The sequence below is a fragment of the Siphateles boraxobius genome, unplaced genomic scaffold (assembly GCF_051911475.1).
Source record: "Siphateles boraxobius isolate OS27281-9 unplaced genomic scaffold, OSU_SipBor_1 5, whole genome shotgun sequence".
Lineage (NCBI taxonomy): Eukaryota > Metazoa > Chordata > Actinopteri > Cypriniformes > Leuciscidae > Siphateles > Siphateles boraxobius.
This window is the reverse complement of record NW_027509141.1, coordinates 30,139,525-30,159,293: the sequence shown is the minus strand read 5'-3', so window position 1 is coordinate 30,159,293 and position 19,769 is coordinate 30,139,525. Positions and strand designations below refer to the sequence as shown.

The 19,769-nt window shown below is 37.0% G+C and overlaps 1 protein-coding gene across 2 annotated transcripts; it reads left to right on the top strand.

Moving 5' to 3' along the window:
* The first annotated feature begins 7,652 nt into the window (after positions 1 to 7,652).
* lims1 (LIM and senescent cell antigen-like domains 1) lies at positions 7,653 to 18,699 on the top strand. Of its 2 annotated transcripts, XM_077203782.1 has the most exons (11): positions 7,676 to 7,843; positions 10,545 to 10,704; positions 11,181 to 11,247; positions 11,333 to 11,453; positions 12,067 to 12,216; positions 12,296 to 12,446; positions 15,444 to 15,536; positions 15,652 to 15,700; positions 15,864 to 15,939; positions 16,279 to 16,416; positions 17,360 to 18,699. In XM_077203782.1, exons 1-11 carry the CDS (start codon positions 7,815 to 7,817, stop codon positions 17,472 to 17,474), a joined length of 1,149 nt encoding a protein of 382 aa, XP_077059897.1. In that variant the 5' UTR covers positions 7,676 to 7,814; the 3' UTR covers positions 17,475 to 18,699. The 2 variants fall into 2 exon arrangements, with proteins under 2 accessions (XP_077059896.1, XP_077059897.1); XM_077203781.1 differs by lacking the exon at positions 16,279 to 16,416 and having other exon boundaries at positions 7,653 to 7,843.
* Positions 18,700 to 19,769: the final 1,070 nt, after the last annotated feature.

Sequence of the window (19,769 nt, the reverse complement as noted above, 5' to 3'; positions counted from 1 at the left end):
TAATCAGGGAATCGTGCTTTTCTCTTACACAGAACTTCAGACGTACCTTTGTACATCCATGGGTATCCATGACAACAACACCTGTCATGGTGATGAATTCAGACTAAAGGGCAAAACCAGAGGCCAAAAAAAATTATTATGTTTAAAAGAGACACAAAATCCAGTAACAGCTTTTCTGTCTACAAGATTATAGCTTAGAAAGCATCACAGAAAGATTAGACACGGCTTCTCTTTATCCAGCACATTAATAAACACTGGTGCTCTCTCTCTCTCTCTGAAGCAGCCAATCAACTGCTGTTTCTGTTTATCATCCTGACCAACTGTTGCTAAAGATGCAAATTATGCCAATCTTTTTGTGAACTAATGCACATATCACCTTCAAAAATCATGACTAAGGCTTTTTTTTCAAAATACTATGTTTAAATTATAGGGTACCAATAAGCAAATGTTTTGGTAAAAATACCAAAACATTATTATTAGGCTCTAATATATATTATACATACGTATATACACATGCAGATAGATAGATAGATAGATAGATAGATAGATAGATAGATAGATAGATAGATAGATAGATAGATAGATAGATAGATAGATAGATAGATAGATAGATAGATAGATAGATAGATAGATAGATAGATAGGTAGATAGATAGATAGATAGATAGATAGATAGATAGATAGATAGATAGATAGATAGATAGATATAGAAGCTGTTTTAATTCCTATTTTTCAGATCGAAAGCAGTTTGTCGCTATGGGTGGTTGCAGGTCTGTAACTAGTGTGGTGAAGTCTGGTGTTCCTCGTGGATCAATCTTGAGCCCTTTGCTTTTTAGCATCTTCATCTGTCCTCTTGGTCAACTTTTAAGATCACTTGGTCTCAACTTTCACTTTTATGCAGATGAAACCCAGGTTTATATACATTTAAAACTTGATGTTAATGTGCCCGTGTCTTTTCTTTCTCAGTGTATTGTGTTCAAATATTGCCAGATTGTGTCCTATGTTGTCAATCCTGGTGGCTGAAAAGTTAACTATCAACTTTGTATTTTCCTGCATTAATTATTGCCATGCTTTGCTGGCCGGGGTTTCAAAAGCTACCCTAAAAAAAATTGGCCTGACGTTGTCATACTCAGATTCTAGTCAGAATGTGAATCTGATACTGCTCCATTGGGCTGTGATAATGAGGTATGTTTCAACCGAACCAGGAAAGAAAATGCCTCTGCACTCAATTGGATCGACAAATGCCTTGATCGTGGTTCTCTGTTTCTCTTTTTAAATGAATGCGCTTCTACAGGTCCTTCTCAAAAAATTAGCATATTGTGATAAAGTTCATTATTTTCCATAATGTAATGATAAAAATTAAACTTTCATATATTTTAGATTCATTGCACACCAACTGAAATATTTCAGGTCTTTTATTGTTTTAATACTGATGATTTTGGCATACAGCTCATGAAAACCCAAAATTCCTGTCTCAAAAAATTAGCATATTTCATCCGACCAATAAAATAAGTGTTTTTAATACAAAAAAAAAGTCAACCTTCAAATAATTATGTTCAGTTATGCACACAATTGTCAATACTTGGTCAGGAATCCTTTTGCAGAAATGACTGCTTCAATGCGGCGTGGCATGGAGGCAATCAGCCTGTGGCACTGCTGAGGTGTTATGGAGGCCCAGGATGCTTCGATAGCGGCCTTAAGCTCATCCAGAGTGTTGGGTCTTGCGTCTCTCAACTTTCTCTTCACAATATCCCACAGATTCTCTATGGGGTTCAGGTCAGGAGAGTTGGCAGGCCAATTGAGCACAGTAATACCATGGTCAGTAAACCATTTACCAGTGGTTTTGGCACTGTGAGCAGGTGCCAGGTCGTGCTGAAAAATGAAATCTTCATCTCCATAAAGCTTTTCAGCAGATGGAAGCATGAAGTGCTCCAAAATCTCCTGATAGCTAGCTGCATCGACCCTGCCCTTGATAAAACACAGTGGACCAACACCAGCAGCTGACATGGCACCCCAGACCATCACTGACTGTGGGTACTTGACACTGGAATTCAGGCATTTTGGCATTTCCTTCTCCCCAGTCTTCCTCCAGACTTTGGCACCTTGATTTCCGAATGACATGCAAAATTTGCTTTCATCCGAAAAAAGTACTTTGGACCACTGAGCAACAGTCCAGTGCTGCTTCTCTGTAGCCCAGGTCAGGCGCTTCTGCCGCTGTTTCTGGTTCAAAAGTGGCTTGACCTGGGGAATGCGGCACCTGTAGCCCATTTCCTGCACACGCCTGTGCACGGTGGCTCTGGATGTTTCTACTCCAGACTCAGTCCACTGCTTCCGCAGGTCCCCCAAGGTCTGGAATCGGTCCTTCTCCACAATCTTCCTCAGGGTCCGGTCACCTCTTCTCGTTGTGCAGCGTTTTTTGCCACACTTTTTCCTTCCCACAGACTTCCCACTGAGATGCCTTGATACAGCACTCTGGGAACAGCCTATTTGTTCAGAAATTTCTTTCTGTGTCTTACCCTCTTGCTTGAGGGTGTCAATGAAGGCCTTCTGGACAGCAGTCAGGTCGCCAGTCTTACCCATGATTGCGGTTTTGAGTAATGAAACAGGCTGGGAGTTTTTAAAAGCCTCAGGAATCTTTTGCAGGTGTTTATAATTAATTAGTTGATTAGGTTAATAGCTGGTTTAGAGACCCTTTTCATGATATGCTAATTTTTTGAGACAGGAATTTTGGGTTTTCATGAGCTATATGCCAAAATCATCAGTATTAAAACAATAAAAGACCTGAAATATTTCAGTTGGTGTGCAATGAATCTAAAATATATGAAAGTTTAATTTTTATCATTACATTATGGAAAATAATTAACTTTATCACAATATGCTAATTTTTTGAGAAGGACCTGTATATGCGCTTGATGAATGCGCTTATCTACTATAACAGACGCGATGGCTGAATCTACACATCTAAATTATCCAGCGGCAGCCATTCTTTGTTGTAAATGAATTTAGCCCAAGCGCTCTTTGGTGACGTGGATAATTACGTTACGGTTGATCATCTGTCCATCATCTTAAAAAACCCGCCCTGACAATTTGATTGGTCCGAACAGCTTTGGTTCGGGCATACTTGCTTCACAACGGATCAAGTCCAGACCGAACTTCCCATCCTCAAATGTTGTGGGTGGGGCTAAGTTCGGATGGCATCCAGGCCATAGACATCATATAGATAGACGCCCTATCGACCGCTACTGCCTATTGGCACGGACGAGCCGGGGGGCCGCCATCTTAAACCGGTCACCCGCTCCGCTCAGTGTAATCTGTTTGGCAGGTGCAATGAGCTGCCAGCCCATTTAATTAATCATACTTCACTGAATACCGAACTGATTTTCACGCGGGTTTTTTTTGCTGCAAAGGTCATACATGTAGCTACGATACAGGACACATTGAATATTTTGTTCACAAAATACAACCAATAGTAGAGTAATGTTAAATGTTAAATCTTACTTGTGAAAAGTAATCCCCGAGTGATGGTCCGCCGATTTGAGCAGAAATATGCTGCACAGTGCTCTGGCATCTACTGCTGCTATGGAACGCAAATAGGAGTATGACCGGTTTAAGATGGTGGCCGCATTTTTTGCGCCACAGCGGCCAATAGGGCATCTAGTCTCTGTATGATATCTATGATCCAGGCTATACACAAATCCGGCGAAACACGGAAGTAAAGCAGCGCCGCCATTACTGCGTGCCTTGCTGCTAAGGAAGTAGCGTTGGTCCCGTAGGCGGCTGTAGCAGATGTTAGCTGTACGAAATGTTATTTCTATGTAGTTTTTTAGTACGTATGCTGTCCAGTGATCCCGGGAAGAGCGTGTTGTGTGTGGTTGGCTGTTTTAACAAGAAATAGAACCGTTTGTGAAATTCACAAACCTTTGTTGCGCATTGACTGCCCATGTTTACGGCCATATGGATTACACAGAGTTCCTGGTGCGGGCGAGAATAAAATGATTCGCGGGAAAAAGCGAAAAAGCGACTTTTCTGTTGCAGAAAAGCAACTTTTTAGGAATTATTAAGGGAGCGCACGCACTTTGCGCGCATTCAGTCATACCATGCACGCAGTAGCCTGCTTGCTTTTATGTTATAACAGTGTGGTTTGTGTGTTAATGCTTTAATAACAAATAATTTATCAGGAGCATTTATGCTGATATGTATATTGGCGACACGTAGGCTAACTTGAAACTATTTTTTGACTGTACAGAAAAAAAGTCTATTTGCGGGCGGGAGAAAGTAATATAGAAAGTAGTTGCAGGGCTCTCAAGAGTCACGCATTGAGCGTGACAGTCACTCATTTCGGTCTTTTGTCACGCTCTCCCGCCACACATTGTATTTATCATGCTGGAAAACTATTTATAATATGTAATATGCCGCAGGGCCCAAAATTTCTCTGGCCGCGCCGCTCTCACTGTGGAACTGGCAGGAAACAAGCGCGTCTCGAGGAAGTTCATACAGTCGTGTCCTCATATAGGCAAATAAACAGCTCGAGCGTCACACGTGCGTGTGTGTGTTAAATGAAACTGCGCGTTGACTGCACCATTCATTCACACAGAACACGTAGGATTTGTATTTGAATAGTATTATTGCGGGGTATAGTATTATTACAAAACAATGGTAGGGGAAACACTGAGTTATTCGCAACTTGTGAAGCTTGTGAACATATTAGCAACACAGCTAGTAATGACAGCGTTTGGTTTTATTGTTGTCATCAATTAATACACGTCTTACATTACATTACATTTGGCTGACGCATTTTTACATTAATACATTATGTTGTCAATAAATTACCTTTATCGGTAAGTTTTGGCCACTACCTGACATCATCTAGTGTTCCCTTTCACCAGACATTTTCTTTCATGAGCAGGATCCGCTTTCATTGAAATGTCATTAGAGGGCACCGGCAAGTGTCACATCGTCACCCTTAGCAGGCACGCAGTAATGGCAGCAGGCAAGATGGCGGCGCCCATAGAGTTCGTGGCTGATTTGGGTTTTCACGTCATAAATCTGGAAGTCGGCCATTTTGGAGGCAGTGCCACTGAACTGAACGGACTTGCATATTTGGCTGATTATTGCTGCTGAAAAATGGTTGTGTTTTGGTCTGTAGGCTACTAGTCGGTCACACCGGGAAAAAACATTTTGAGTTCTATAGACTGCCAAAAGTTAAAGAGAAGAGTACAAATAACGGATGAAAGAGGTGTTTGTGGTTGAGAGAGGCACAGCATTAGCCACATGTGTAAATGCAACATTGACTATGGCTAAAATGTTGACGTAAAGTAGTTAACTATGGCTACATTCACACTGTCAGAGTGTCAGTCCAAATCCGATTATCTTTGTATCCGATTGGAGTCTGATTTAAAATGATGTAGCCTACACACTGTGTATCGCAAATGTTCAGATCCGAGTCGTAGGTTCATGCAGCTCTTTGGCAATATGGCAATGACGTTGCGTTGATGGAGGGGTTTGCATTTGCAATAGAGATTTTGTCTTATTTAAATTTTACAACATGGAAATGTGTAGCCGCCGCGCTGGACTCCTGCGTCTTGAGCTGCAGAACTGTAGGAGGCTGGTATACACAGCTTTTTTATATGCGCCGGTTTCAAAAATAATAATTTTCTGCTTGTTCTGCATGTTTAAATTTAAAAAAATTTAAGCGTGAGAAAGTCACACACCACGCGAAATCCGATCAGAGCCTTCAGACTGAAGCGGATTTCCTGATATGCGATTTGAATAGGATTCCAAACCACATATGGATTTAGCTTGAAACGGATTTCATGTGCTTTTTTGGATTGACAATCTGAACGTAACCTATGTCGGGATTAGAAATAGAAGGAAGAATAGCGGTAAGAGCTCGTTCAGATCTTTACCACATATTAACTTTAGTTCGTCAAAATTCCGCGCTCTTTCCTGCTTACTAAATCCGTCTCTATATGATTTCGCAGCTTCCATGTGTTTTTTCCCCGTAGTTTTAGACATCATACATTAGTGTAACAATGAGTTCAGTAGTACATAAACAGTGCAATCCATCCTGTTGTTTACATCCGAGTATCTCCAATATAGCCGCGCATCCGAGTATGCTAACTGACCAAATCGTGACGTATCAAACCCTCTATAAATAAATTACAGTTGGTTCCAAACTCAGCCGCTCGAAACCTGTCTGGAAACAGGACAAGGGATCACATCACTCCTGTCTAGTCTTAGAGTCTTTACACTGGTCCCTTGTCAGATTCCGTGCTGATTTTAAAATCCTCATGCTTACATTTTTTTTGGCTTTGCATGTACCTCATTATCTCTCTGAGCTTTTAACCGCTTGCACACCAGTGTGTGATTTCCGCTCCTCGGAAGCAATTGTTCCGCTTACTCGCTACTATGGGTAATAGGTTTTTTTTTTATCAATTTCTCCAAAACTTTGGAATTCTCTGTCTGCTGAGATTAGGCAAGTATACCTTAGTGTTTTAGATCGTCCCTTAAAGCTTATTTTTTAAGGGTATCTTTTATCTGATTATTTTGAAATTATTATATTTGTCTATTTACTTGTTGAACTTTTGATATTATGCTTTTATTTGGTATTTTTTCTTTTTCTGTATTTCACTTCCATTTAAGCATTGTTGTATAATTGTATGTTTTATTGGAACTTATTCTTGTGAAGCGCTTTAAGATGCTACTTTTAAAGGCGCAATAGAAAATAAAGTTTATTATTATTATAGATAGATAGATTATGTTATAATTTCTGATTACTTTCAACCAAGATAAATCTTTACGACACTTGTGTTTTCAGCTCACCTATAGTTCACAGCAGGTCTACTTGCAGAGCAACCACATGTTGTGTATTTCCATAGGTATTTCCTCACATTAATTGTGTCCAAGTTATTTTTGTCTTAATTTTTGCAACAGTGCCCTCGTGTGTTGGATATGTGGCATAGTACATTTTCAAAACGTAACTTTTTACAATTAATGTTGAAAGCTATAGATCTCTGTGTATTTGCCAAAACTGTCTTTCCTATTCAATTAAGACTGGAGTAGTTTACTGAACCGTTGGTTGAGGATTCTTACTTTAAATTAGTGGATTTTATGGCTGTCCCGCATCAATTGCCATATAAGTCTCTGTTTGATAGAAAGCGCTAAACAATGTTGACGTCAGGGAAGTGTGTAACTCATTTCTATCCTGTAATCTAGCCTGTCCACTCTCTTCCAGCGCCTTCACTACTTTTTAGCAACAGCGCAAAACCACCACAAGAGGGCGCAAAACTGAAATCCCTCAGTGCTGAGCTCTCACATATTATTTTCCTAATTATTAGATTTTTAAGTAAAATGTATATTAACTTATTTTAAACGAATATACATAAAATATATGTGCACTTTATAGAGGACCTTTTTGTGTTGCAACCTCACAAAATAACTATTTCTGAGTGTCCGTTATATAAAATCAAATGTATATCATACTTAATACAGTTGTTTTAGTGTTTAGTTACCCTTTATTACGCTTGATTATTTCTGATATTGATTATTTGAAGACTGTTATGTTATGTTATGTTGTGTTATTGCCCCCCAAAATTTCACAGTTCTGCAAAACTGTTTCATGTAACCAATCAGAAGTCTAGCCGAGCAACACGTGATCTAACCCTGAAAAGCGAGCTGAGTGGATAGTCTGTTTTTCAGGAAAACATCTTTATCCTAGAGTGAAGGGAAAAAGTGGAAAAGCAACAGATCTGAGGGGCGTTTTATGTTGTCGAATAAAATCTGAATCGTCTCTCAGGATAAGTCGTGCTGTAGGGGATGCTGGGGGTCGCAGAGATGACGGGCAGGTACGATGTTTGAAATAGATTTTTTATTAAATATGCTATAGATAAATCTTCCTCTCTAGCCAGAAATGCAGCTGATATCTGCAGTTTTATTGTTTAACGTTACTTTATTACTTTTCTTCTTTCTTTTTTTTCCCACCCTTTCTCTTTAATTACTGTTAAACTGTAAGAGTTTAATCTTTGTTTTATATAGAGAGAATAACTAAAATGGCATGGGTTGCTAGATAAGGGCGGATGCTAAGCTAATTAGCCTCCCTAGTTGAGTTTTTCTGGGGTAGACACACACACACACACACACACCGAGAGAGAGAGAGAGAGAGAGAGAGAGAGAGAGAGAGAGAGAGAGAGAGACAGAGAGAGAGCGAAAGCGAGCTGGAAAGACATTCAACACACCACAAATGTTTAGACAAGCCTTGTCATACTGGAGTTAACGGTCTATATAATAGCCTACTTAAATATAAGTTAACAAATAACATACATTTTATTTATAATTTAATTATTTAATAAAATTCATAGTATTTATGTAACGCTGCTATGTGCTCCTTATCCTTCAAATGCTCTCTCAGATGTTTTATGTAGTCTGTGCTTGTGTAGTTTTGCTTTTCTGGAGACCAAATTCCCAAACATTCCTGATCTGGATCCCCTCACAGACTATCAGATCTTTTGGGAAAACATGGATATAATCTGCTTCCTGAGATGTTCCTGAGCGCCTTAAAAACGGACAATTATCACGTCTTAAAAGCGTTAAGGGATGGATTTATTTACACGTTCAATTTAAAGACATTTGTAATTTTGCAAAATATCTATATATTTCAAATAAATGCTGTTCTTTTCCACGAAGATATTGAGCAGCAAAACTGTTCAGCATATTAAAATTCAGCATATTAAAATGATTAGAAGGATCACGTGACACTGAAGACTGGGTCGAGTTATTTTAATTAATATTAATAATATTACACAATATTATTGTTTTTACTGTATTTTTTATCAAATAACCACAGCCTTGATTGAGCATAAGATACTTATTTCTAGGTCTAAGAACGCTAGTGAAATAACAGCATTTTTCTTAAGAAAACGAATTACAATTGGAGAGAGAAGTTGAATAAAGTGGTTACACTTTACAGTAAGGTCTCATTTGTAAATATAAATGAACAATATATTTTTTGAGGCATTTATTATCTTTGTTCATTGTTTGTTCATGTCAGGTCACATGCAGCACATTAATTAATGTTAAAAATACATATATTATTTAAAAAATGCATTAGTAAATGTTGAAATTACAATTGACTAAGATTTACAAATTCTGTTAAATAATGTTATCAAATAAAACCTTAATGCAAAATGTTAGCCAAAACATTTCTTTTTGAAACTTTTTTTTCACACACACACACACACACACACACACACACACACACACACACACACACACACACACACACACACACACACACACACACACACACACAGATGGCACAGCTCCAGCTTCCTCACACAGTAGTGTGAGACCTCCACTGTTGTTCTGTGAGCTCTTCATATGATAAGTCCTGACATACAACAGTCTCCATCTCTTAGACACACAAGTGATCTATTTATACATCTACAGTGTGTTGGTACACAAGCAGATCTTTTCTTTTCAAATCACCATATGAGGGAATGTGTCCTAGGAATAGTCAGTCTGCCTTAACGCTGTGAAGGGAGTGAGGGGAAGTTGTAAAGACGATTCATCCTCTAATAGCCACATGACCTGTGATGTCAGAGGAGAAATGTCTGGTGCAGGGAATCACTGAGTCATTTGGGATCTTGTCTGGCAGTGTGACCACAGGCCACGGCAGGCTAATTCTGTTTGTGTGATGTAAACATTGGTTGAAGTCTTACCCAGTCGCTCCTAAATGGTGTAACTTTATATCTTGCAAAGTGCCAGACAGGCTACATCATGGGGTTCTTGTTTAGAGAAACATCATCTTGAATCACTCTCGAGAGCAGGATAGCAAATGACTATATGATACTGATACAGATGTAACACAATTTAATAATATTAAGGACGTATGCAAAATTGAGGAAATGAAATGCCAGCATTTATCTGCTAATTTACCTGGGCAATACATCAGTAAACGAATTAAGTAATATACAATTCAATTTAAACGTTTAAAGGGTCGGTAAAATGTTTAAAAAATATTTTTGAAGGTTTCTTGTGCTCACTAAGGCTGCATTTATTTGATCAAAAACAGTAATATAGTGAAATATTTTTACAATTTAAAATGACACTTTTATATTTGAATATATTTGACAATGTTATTTATTCCTGTGATGCAAAGCTGAAATTTCAGCATCATTACTCCAGTCTCCAGTGTCACATGATCCTTCAGAAATCATTCTAATATGCTGATTTGCTGCTCAAGAAACATTTCTTATTATTATGTTGAAAAAAAGTTGTCCTGCTTAATATTTTTGTGAAAAAAATAGATATGTTTTCAGGATTCAGAATAGAAATCTTTTGTAACATTATAAATGTCTATTCTGTGACTTTGATCAATTTAATGCATTCTTGCTGAATAAAAGTAGAAATTTCAAAAGATCTGAGTGACCCCAAACATTTTGTAGAAGTGTGATCCTTGCATATACATTTGTTTGGTACCATAGATAAATCAAAGCTGTTCATAGACGCTGCTGATTGTTTCTCCTGACATTGATCTGTTTCTAACAGCAACATGGCCAATGCCCTGGCAAACGCCTCGTGCGAACGGTGTAAAAGCGGCTTTGCCCCGGCGGAGAAAATCGTCAACAGCAATGGCGAGCTGTATCACGAACAGTGCTTTGTCTGCGCCCAGTGTTTCCAGCAGTTTCCTGAAGGACTCTTTTACGAGGTACTTACTTGCATTAAACCTGTCAGGCAGCATTTAATCTTGAAGCCTACTGGTTAAAGCGGTGATATTCTACATTTCTTTCGTTTTTTTTATTTTTTATTAAATTATAGAAAGTCCCTGCGGTACAATTATAATGTTAGATTTATTGTATAATGTTGTTTTGTGGAAACAAACATGTACAAAATATAATATTAAATATTTGTTATAAATAATATTTTTTTTATATAAAAAAAAAATATATATATATATATATATATATATATATATATATAAACCTTTTTTCACCCTTTCTCTGATCCTTAAAATTACATTTAAATTCAGTAAATACATTTTTGGACTGGGTGAAATGTTGAGATCTTGAAGTTACAGTATGTTCTGTCTACAAGTTGAATTAAAAATTTGCAATTTGTTGACTTTGAGACATATTCCCAACGGACCCAATGTTATGTTTAATTTTTTCTCTCTTTTGTCCATAGTTTGAGGGAAGGAAATACTGTGAGCATGATTTCCAGATGTTGTTTGCTCCCTGTTGTCACCAGTGTGGTAAGAGATGCACATGCATAAACACATGAACAGGTGATGTTATTGACTGTGCTAATTGTGAATTGTGTCCCTCATATTCCCACAGGAGAGTTTATAATTGGGCGTGTGATTAAGGCCATGAATAACAGCTGGCACCCTGACTGTTTCTGCTGTGATATCTGCCAAGCCGTGCTCGCCGATGTTGGATTCGTCAAGAACGCCGGCCGGTGAGTTTATAGCCAATGAGGGGTGACCGTGAGCATGTGATTGACAGGCTCCATACGTTCAGTTTGATGTAAAAGCTGGTCTAGTATCAGTCCACTGATGAAATTATGATTTTATTAAAGTAGTTGTTCCCCTTAAAAAAAAATGCTGTCATCATTTACTCACCCTCAAGTTGTTTCAAAGCTGTATGGATATCTTTCTTCTGCTAAATGCGATGGAAAATATTTTGAAGAATGTCGGTAACCAGACAGTTAATGGACCCCATTGACTGCCATAGTAGGGAAAAAAAATACTATGGAAGTCAATTGGGTCCATCAATTGTGACCGACATTCTTCAAAATATCTTCTTTTGTGTTCAGCTTGAGGGTGAGTAAATGATGACAGAATTTATTTTGAAGTGAACTAGTCCTTTAATGAAATATCTTTATTCTCATGAGCAGTTCTGTTTCTTTAATACATGTTTTTTTAGTCCTACCAGCCATAATCTTTCATTTTAGATGCTCTTTAGATCAGCTGATTGTGTATGTGGCCACATTGATGCATGTAAGTACAAATAAACAGGAAGTTGCCATCCGTGTGTTCTGATTGGCTGATGTGCATGTCTGTGTTTTCCAGCCATCTCTGCCGTCCGTGTCATAACCGCGAGAAAGCTCGTGGCCTCGGGAAGTACATCTGTCAGAAGTGTCACGCCATCATTGAGGAACAGCCCCTCATTTTCAAAAATGACCCCTACCATCCCGATCACTTCAACTGCAGCAACTGCGGGTCAGTACGGCACCAAGTGATTCCTCTGCTGTGTCCATTTACTGAAAGTGATGTGATATGGAGGTTGTATGTTTTACAGTAAGGAGCTGACTGCGGATGCCCGCGAGCTGAAAGGTGAACTCTACTGCCTCCCCTGCCATGATAAGATGGGTGTGCCGATCTGCGGAGCATGCAGGCGTCCAATCGAGGGCCGTGTGGTCAATGCAATGGGCAAACAGTGGCACGTCGAGGTTTGTGTGCTTTCTTTTTTTATTTTAAGCAAAGAAAATGTTTAATACAGTGACAAATTTCTAGTACAATTCATGTATATAGATAAATGTTTTTAATCCGGGATGCTAGTTAATAAACAAAATGAAACGGAAAAACTGTTTCGGGTCAAAATGCCAGCCTCGACAAGGTATCAATGCAAACATCATAGGTAATGTCTTAAATGTATGTAAACGGATCTGGGCATGGGATATCGGGTGTCCATGAGGCCTTTCTTGCCTGACACATATGATATTTGTATTATAAATCAAACAAAATGCATATGATCAAATATGAATGTATTTTATATAATAATCAAGTAGTAAAAAAAATTAAAGTGATATTTTATTAGTGATATTGCAGTTTCTGGAAATACTTCAACTAATAAGCTTCAATCTGCTTTTATTTAATTTGTTCTATATCTTTGTTCTGTTTGTTTGATTTGTTCCATTGCTTGTAATTTGTGTATTACTGACTGTTTACTTGAATAATTGCTTGAAAAAATAGAGAAAATGTAGGCTTCATGTTGTTGTCATCAGTGTTGGGAGTAACGCGTTACAAAAGTAATGCATTACAGTAACATATTACTTTTTGCTGTAACGCAGTAGTGTAAGGCATTACTAATCAATTTTCAGTAATTTTACTCGGTACATGTTCGTTAAGGCTTGCGTTACAACAGACTTTTAGTTTTAATTGTAAAACAAACAAACAAACAAAAAACAGCAAGACCGCAGACATTAACGAATGAAAGATGCAAGTAGGCTAAGTTACCTGTTTGTGGTCAGTCAATAGCCGCGTGTGGTGTCCAAGTCTGTAAATAAAGACTAAATGGCAGCGTCTGATATATTTGTATAGCGATTTATTTTTTACAGGAGTGCCGTGAGGCATGATTTCGGCCTCTGTGCTCGCGCTGGCCAGAGGAAAAGCGGCTAATGTTGAAGATGGCATGAAGAAGACTGTACATTCCCGAGATGGACGTATGCGCATTAGACTACTCCATTTGTTCTGTGTTTTCTTTCTAAACAGTTAGGCTGTTTATGTGGTATTTTTCATGTTTTCATCACGCAATCATGTTTTTGATGCCGTGGTGACGCGTTCATGTAAGGGCGGCGGCGCTGCCGATAAAGCACCTAAAAGCTGTCACAAAGAACCGGTAAAAGCAATGATTATGAATATGTCAAATATAGCAAGGAGACATGTTGATTGTTTATTAATAAAGTCAAGATGAAGTTGACGATGCTGACTCGCGATCTTCGCAGTAGGCTAGTGAATGCACCAGAGAGACATGCACATTTCATTTCATAAGCAGAGAGGAGTCTGTTTTCCCTCGTTTTGAATTGTTCTGTTTACAAGTAGACATTTCAATATAGATATATTTTTCAGGTCCGTACAATAAATACACAACGAAATTCACTTTAAAGAAAGGCTTCGTGTCTTCTGTGTAAGGTGTCTGTGAAAGTTTTAAAGCAGTCTTTTAGTGCCGCTTCAGAGCGGTCGCGTCCGTAACGGAGAACTGTCACGTCTGTAACATTGTTTTTTCCTCATAAATGCGAACACGAAAAATAAAATAAAATGAATATTTTATGTTCTGTGGAGAGCCAACCCTTCTTCATTAGATTTGCGCAGTGTAATTCACAGAATTACAACAAAAAAAATCGTTGCCTCCTAAAAGTTAAAGATTTTTTTTGTCACACATGACTGTCGATTTCCCTAATATTAAATATAAAAGCATGTGTAGACTGATATTTTTCTAATGTCTGGACTCGTTTCTGGGAGGATCCTATGGATAAACAGACGTTTCAATATTTTGGTATTAATGCATTTTCTGAGAATTTATATAATTATATAAGTTTTGACTGCAAGTCTGCAAATGTCATGTCCATAACGCTGGAATTCCCAAATTTTTAACAATTTATCCTCAACTAGTTTTGTGGTGTAGGTCTACATATTTTATAATGTTAAGTTAACTTCAGATAATACTAATAGTAATTTAAAGATGTGGTAGCATTGGATCTGGACGGTATAGATAACGCTGTGAGTTGGAAGGGGTGTGTCGCCATTCTGCAGGTTCGTGGATCTGAGTGTCGCGATTTCGGTTTCATATCGCATATCGTTACAGCCCTAGTCATTTTAGAATGTTAAGTTCTACTACTGTATAGTTATTTTGGTGAAAGTAACTCAAAAGTAATACAGGAGTAATGTAACGCATTACAATTCTGAGACAGTAATATTGTAAGGTAATGAATTACTTTTAAATAACAGTAACAAGTAATATATAATGTATTACAGTTTGGAAGTAACTTGCACAACACTGGTTGTCATATTTAATTTAAATATTTTTTAATTAATTTTTAAATGTTTATTTAAAGGAGTGTGTTTAAAAAAACAATTAGCACATTATTTTTGACTCCTGAAATGTTGAATTTGTGACAACACTATACTGAATTGAAAAATATCTATTTAATTATTACCAATTAAGACAATTCAATTCAATTTTTGCTGTGTGATTCGATTGGATGATCTGCCACTGCCTCTGAATTTGTCACATTAGATCTCTTCCTTTATCATGCACTACTGTTCAACAGTTAGGGGTCAGTACGATATTTTTAAAATAGATATTAATACTTTTATTCAGCAAGGATGCACTAAATTGATCAAAAGTGACATCTATAATGTTACAAATGTTTCTAAAAGGATTTGTGAAGGATCATGTGAAACTGAAGACTGGAGTAATGATGCTGAAAATTCAAAAAATTATTACAAAATGTATTACTTTAAAATTTATTACAAAAAATATTTTACAGTATTACTGTTTCATGTTTTAATGACTCATATTTATATTTATAGCATTGGTGAGCATTAGGCTTCTTTCAAAAACATTTACCATATCCCAGACTTTTGAATGGTAGTTTATGTCTGAACTTCATACTGACTTGTTTATTTGCTTGTTTTATAGCTTGTTTATTTGTGTATGTTTGCAGCATTTTGTCTGTGCCAAATGCGAGAAGCCTTTCCTGGGACACCGTCATTACGAGAGAAAAGGTCTTGCTTACTGCGAGACTCACTACAACCAGGTAACGCAGGCCTGACTCCTGTTTTGATCCCCCCAAAAAATCTATAATTTATAAACATTATGGATAATGAAACTTTTAGCTTTTAATGCGAGTGTCTGTTATGTCTGTCATGCAGCTCTTTGGTGATGTTTGTTACCATTGCAACCGTGTGATCGAAGGAGACGGTAATTGCTGTTTACTTGAAAATGATATTGACATTTAGTTCTCAACATTTAAAGCTTCAGTATTTATATAATAGCAAAAACTAATAATGGTTTGGCGTGCAGTTGTTATGGCTACGGGTACTGCTGTTGTGAGTTGTTAAGATGCTTTTATGTTTTCTCTCAGTGGTGTCGGCTCTGAATAAGGCTTGGTGTGTGAATTGCTTCTCGTGCTCGACCTGTAACACCAAGCTCACTCTCAAGTAAGTGATTTTACACACACATACTTATCCTATATCACAATCTACCCCACTTTCCTTTTTCTGTTTGTGGCTTTTCGCTAGCTCTGTTTAAATTTCTTCAGAAGTGTCTTTAAATTGGGTCTGTGTAGTTCTTTGGATGGTAACTAACCTTTCTGTCCTGCTAACTCTTGTATTCTCTACTTCTGTCCCCTTCAATTCTCTCCTCCGCTCTCAAAATGCTCCCACATTCCATTTCTCTTCCTCTCTCCCACTTCAAACCCAATTTTCCATCCAATTTCCCCTCCTTTTCGCTTGTTTCTCCTCTTTCGTCCCTCATTGTCCCTGACGGTGGCCCTGCAGGGACAGATTTGTGGAGGTGGACCTGAAGCCAGTGTGTAAACACTGTTACGAACGCCTGCCGGAAGAGCTGAAACGGCGCTTGGCGAAACGTGAACGCGACTCTCGCGAACGCCGAAAAAAAGCCATCGCCGTCTGTCTGTAACCTTTTTCTCTCTTTTTCCTTCTTCATGCTCATCTGCATCACTCGTTCTTTATCATTGCTTATTGTTTTCAATCTCACCATTTATTTTGTGGCTTTTATGTATTCCTTTCAAAAATGTTTTCCTGTAGGGATGGACATGTCAGTTATCGGCTGATTCTATTTTTCTTAAGAGCATCTGTCAGTATTGGATGTTTAATTATGCATGGATATTTTAAATTTTTCACCCTAATTTAGATGGAAAATTGACCTATACTGTCATATACTGCTGCTCATTTAAACTTTAAAAATACTAATCATTTAATAACACTGCAATGTAATCTTCAGCAAACTTCAAAATGTTTATACATTTTTCATTTTGCATGTTTCATTCTATAATGTGATGCCTAACATCAATTGTAGCAATGTTTTTATTGTTTTATTAATGTTTTATTTTTTAATTTATTACATTTTTAATACATTTTCATATTTATTGCAGCCATAACATCAAAATATGTATCAGTGTCAGCCAGAATTTGAATACCGGTGCATCCCTGTTTTCCAGTGTTCATTTGTCAGTTTAACATTATCATATTTTTGATATTCATCATCATATTTTATGCCCCCCCCCCATTTTTTGGTCATTCATAGACCCATTGCCCTCAAAGTTTTTACTAAAAATACGCACATACCTGTATAATACAAATTAATTTATGCAACTGCTGAAACAGTATATCATATATATAACAGTCATAACAGTGTTATTTATTATTGTACTATATAATAGTATTGTTTATATTCTATTATATGGTTTCATTTTTGAATTCTTAATTTTAATAGTTTTAGTTAACAATAAAAAACACAGAGCGCACTGTAAGTAAATGAAAAGGGTTGCATACTTGCATAACATATGCTCCCACATGTTAAAAAGCATATTCCTAAAAGCAAGATTTGTGTTTTTAGGAACAAGTTTGTGGAGTTTGACATGAAGCCAGTGTGTAAGAAATGTTACGAGAAGTTTCCTCTGGAGCTGAAGAAGAGACTCAAGAAGCTTGCAGAGACCTTGGGCCGCAAGTAGATCTCCTCGCCATCTTTGGTGCTTTAAGAATGAATGGAGACCAAACAAAATCTGGACCGCATTTCATTTCGGATTAGTTTCACCTGTGTCTTTCTTTATCGTTCTTAAACGTTTTTCCATGATCGAAAGTAGCCAGCAGATTTTCATTGGTCTCGTTCCAACAGATTGTTGTTGTCTTAACACAATGCAACCAAAACCAAATACTTTTATAATGTTTATTGATATATATATATATGTTCTTGCATGTTTATGAAGATAATGCTAGTTTTAGTCACACTGTTCAGAGCATGTTTTTGACATTTGTTGCCTCATATGCAATGCCACAGAACTTTTTCTCAAGGCTGAAACCTTCCTGTGTCTGACCCTGGGTCCGACTTTGATCTATTGATCTAAGAGTTGTATTTGATATTTAATGTATGCTCAAGCCTCACATATTTCTGTCAGACAGGGGATCAAAAGTTAATGCATGATGTAATGGGTCTGGAGGAACACGACAACCTCTAAACCAAACTCTTCGCTCGACTGAACGAAGTGCTCAGGCTGTGTAATCTCCTTCTCAACTTAAATGATCTTGCTTTATTAAAGCCCTTGCTGTGTTCTCCAAATATGCAATAAATGACACCACTTATATTTCTTCTAAGAGGTTTATGAACTGTTGACTGTCGTGCATCATAACATCCTTGTCTTTTTTATTTCGTTTTATATAGTTTTATGACACGCCTGCCTTATTCTTCTGGAGAAAAAAATGCCTTTTATACTCTTCAAATATAATGAACTCACCCCTTGTGTTTTGTTATTTACATTGACAGCAATTACTTTTGATTTATGTAACAATCGACTGAACTTAAACATGATTTTTTACTGTCCTTGTACCGGTTGATTTTATCTATTTTTAAGTATGAAAAACATTTAAAAAAAAACTCACTACATTTCTACTCTATACATTATATTTTGTGTGTTTGATTGTGCATTTAGCTACATTATGTGCTGGTTTTATTTGTTGCTTTTTTTAAATGCCATTTTATTACAGTCAGACATTTCATTTTAATTTAAAGGAATATTTAGACCAGCAAAACTAGTTTATGAATTCATCACGTCCTGCATTCACAGAATGACGCATTTTGGCAAAATATGTATTAATATGCTTGTTGGCAGCTTTTAAATAAACTTGTTCTGTATGAAATCTAAAAATATATTAATAAAGTATGCACTATTTCTGATGTCATATTTTTTTTGTAATGGTTTAATCTCTGTTATAAAAGTTTGCAAAACTAACATATATGTATGTAATCAGCCTTCAGACGCCTTTGCAGTCAACGATCCATAAAATATTGGTATCTTGCGGTCCAATAAAATGCAAAAACAATTGCAAGAGGGTTTTAAATTTGTAAAACAATCATAAAAATAGTTCATTCGACTCGAATGCAATCTCATTATCTGAACTGCATGGAAAGAGGCACCAAAACATTATTCAATACAGAATTACAAAGATAATCAAATGAGAATGAGTTTGGATTTGGAATGACAAGCGCTAAATGATGACCAGTGTTGGGTGTAATGCATTACTCTGTAATTAATTTGAAAAAGTTGAAAAGTAAAGTGGGGATTACTCTTAATTTTTCTGTAATTAAATTAGTTACGTCTGATGTAATCACATTAAATACTGTCTATCCTTTTATTGTTCATTGGTCGAGGTTGATATGGAATTAATGCAATACATCTAATTACACTGTTGAAGATTTTTTAGAGTAACTTAGCCAACATGGATATTGACTAATTTGTCACCTTTTGGTGAATTATTCTTTGAAGGTGATGTATGTAATATACAATGTTCTTAAGGAAAATGTCAACAGGTGGCGCTGTTACACAGGACCTGAAACTTATAGATGAAAGTCTTCAATAAAAGTTGCATTTCGTTTGAAAAGGGACCTTCAGTCCACATTTTTAATACTCTGTCTCTTCTTCTAGTTTGCCTTTAGAATTAAAGCCTCGGTGCTACATGGATCAATTGTTCAAAAGATTTGGAGAAAAGAGAAGCAACACAACAAGAGTTCTGGGTGCTATTGGGTGGATTGGATTGAATAAACAACTTCTCAATATCACTGAACAGACTCGCCGTTTTACCGTCTAAAACTGTGCTTCTAATCACAAATAAAACAATACCTCTGATTCTATTACTGTAGCTCAATAGCACAAGTGGAACAGTAGACAAATATTATCTGGGTGTCGCCTCGCCTCTGTCATCATTTACAATGGCAGTAATTTACATTCAGCGGCGCTAATTTCTGTGCTCTC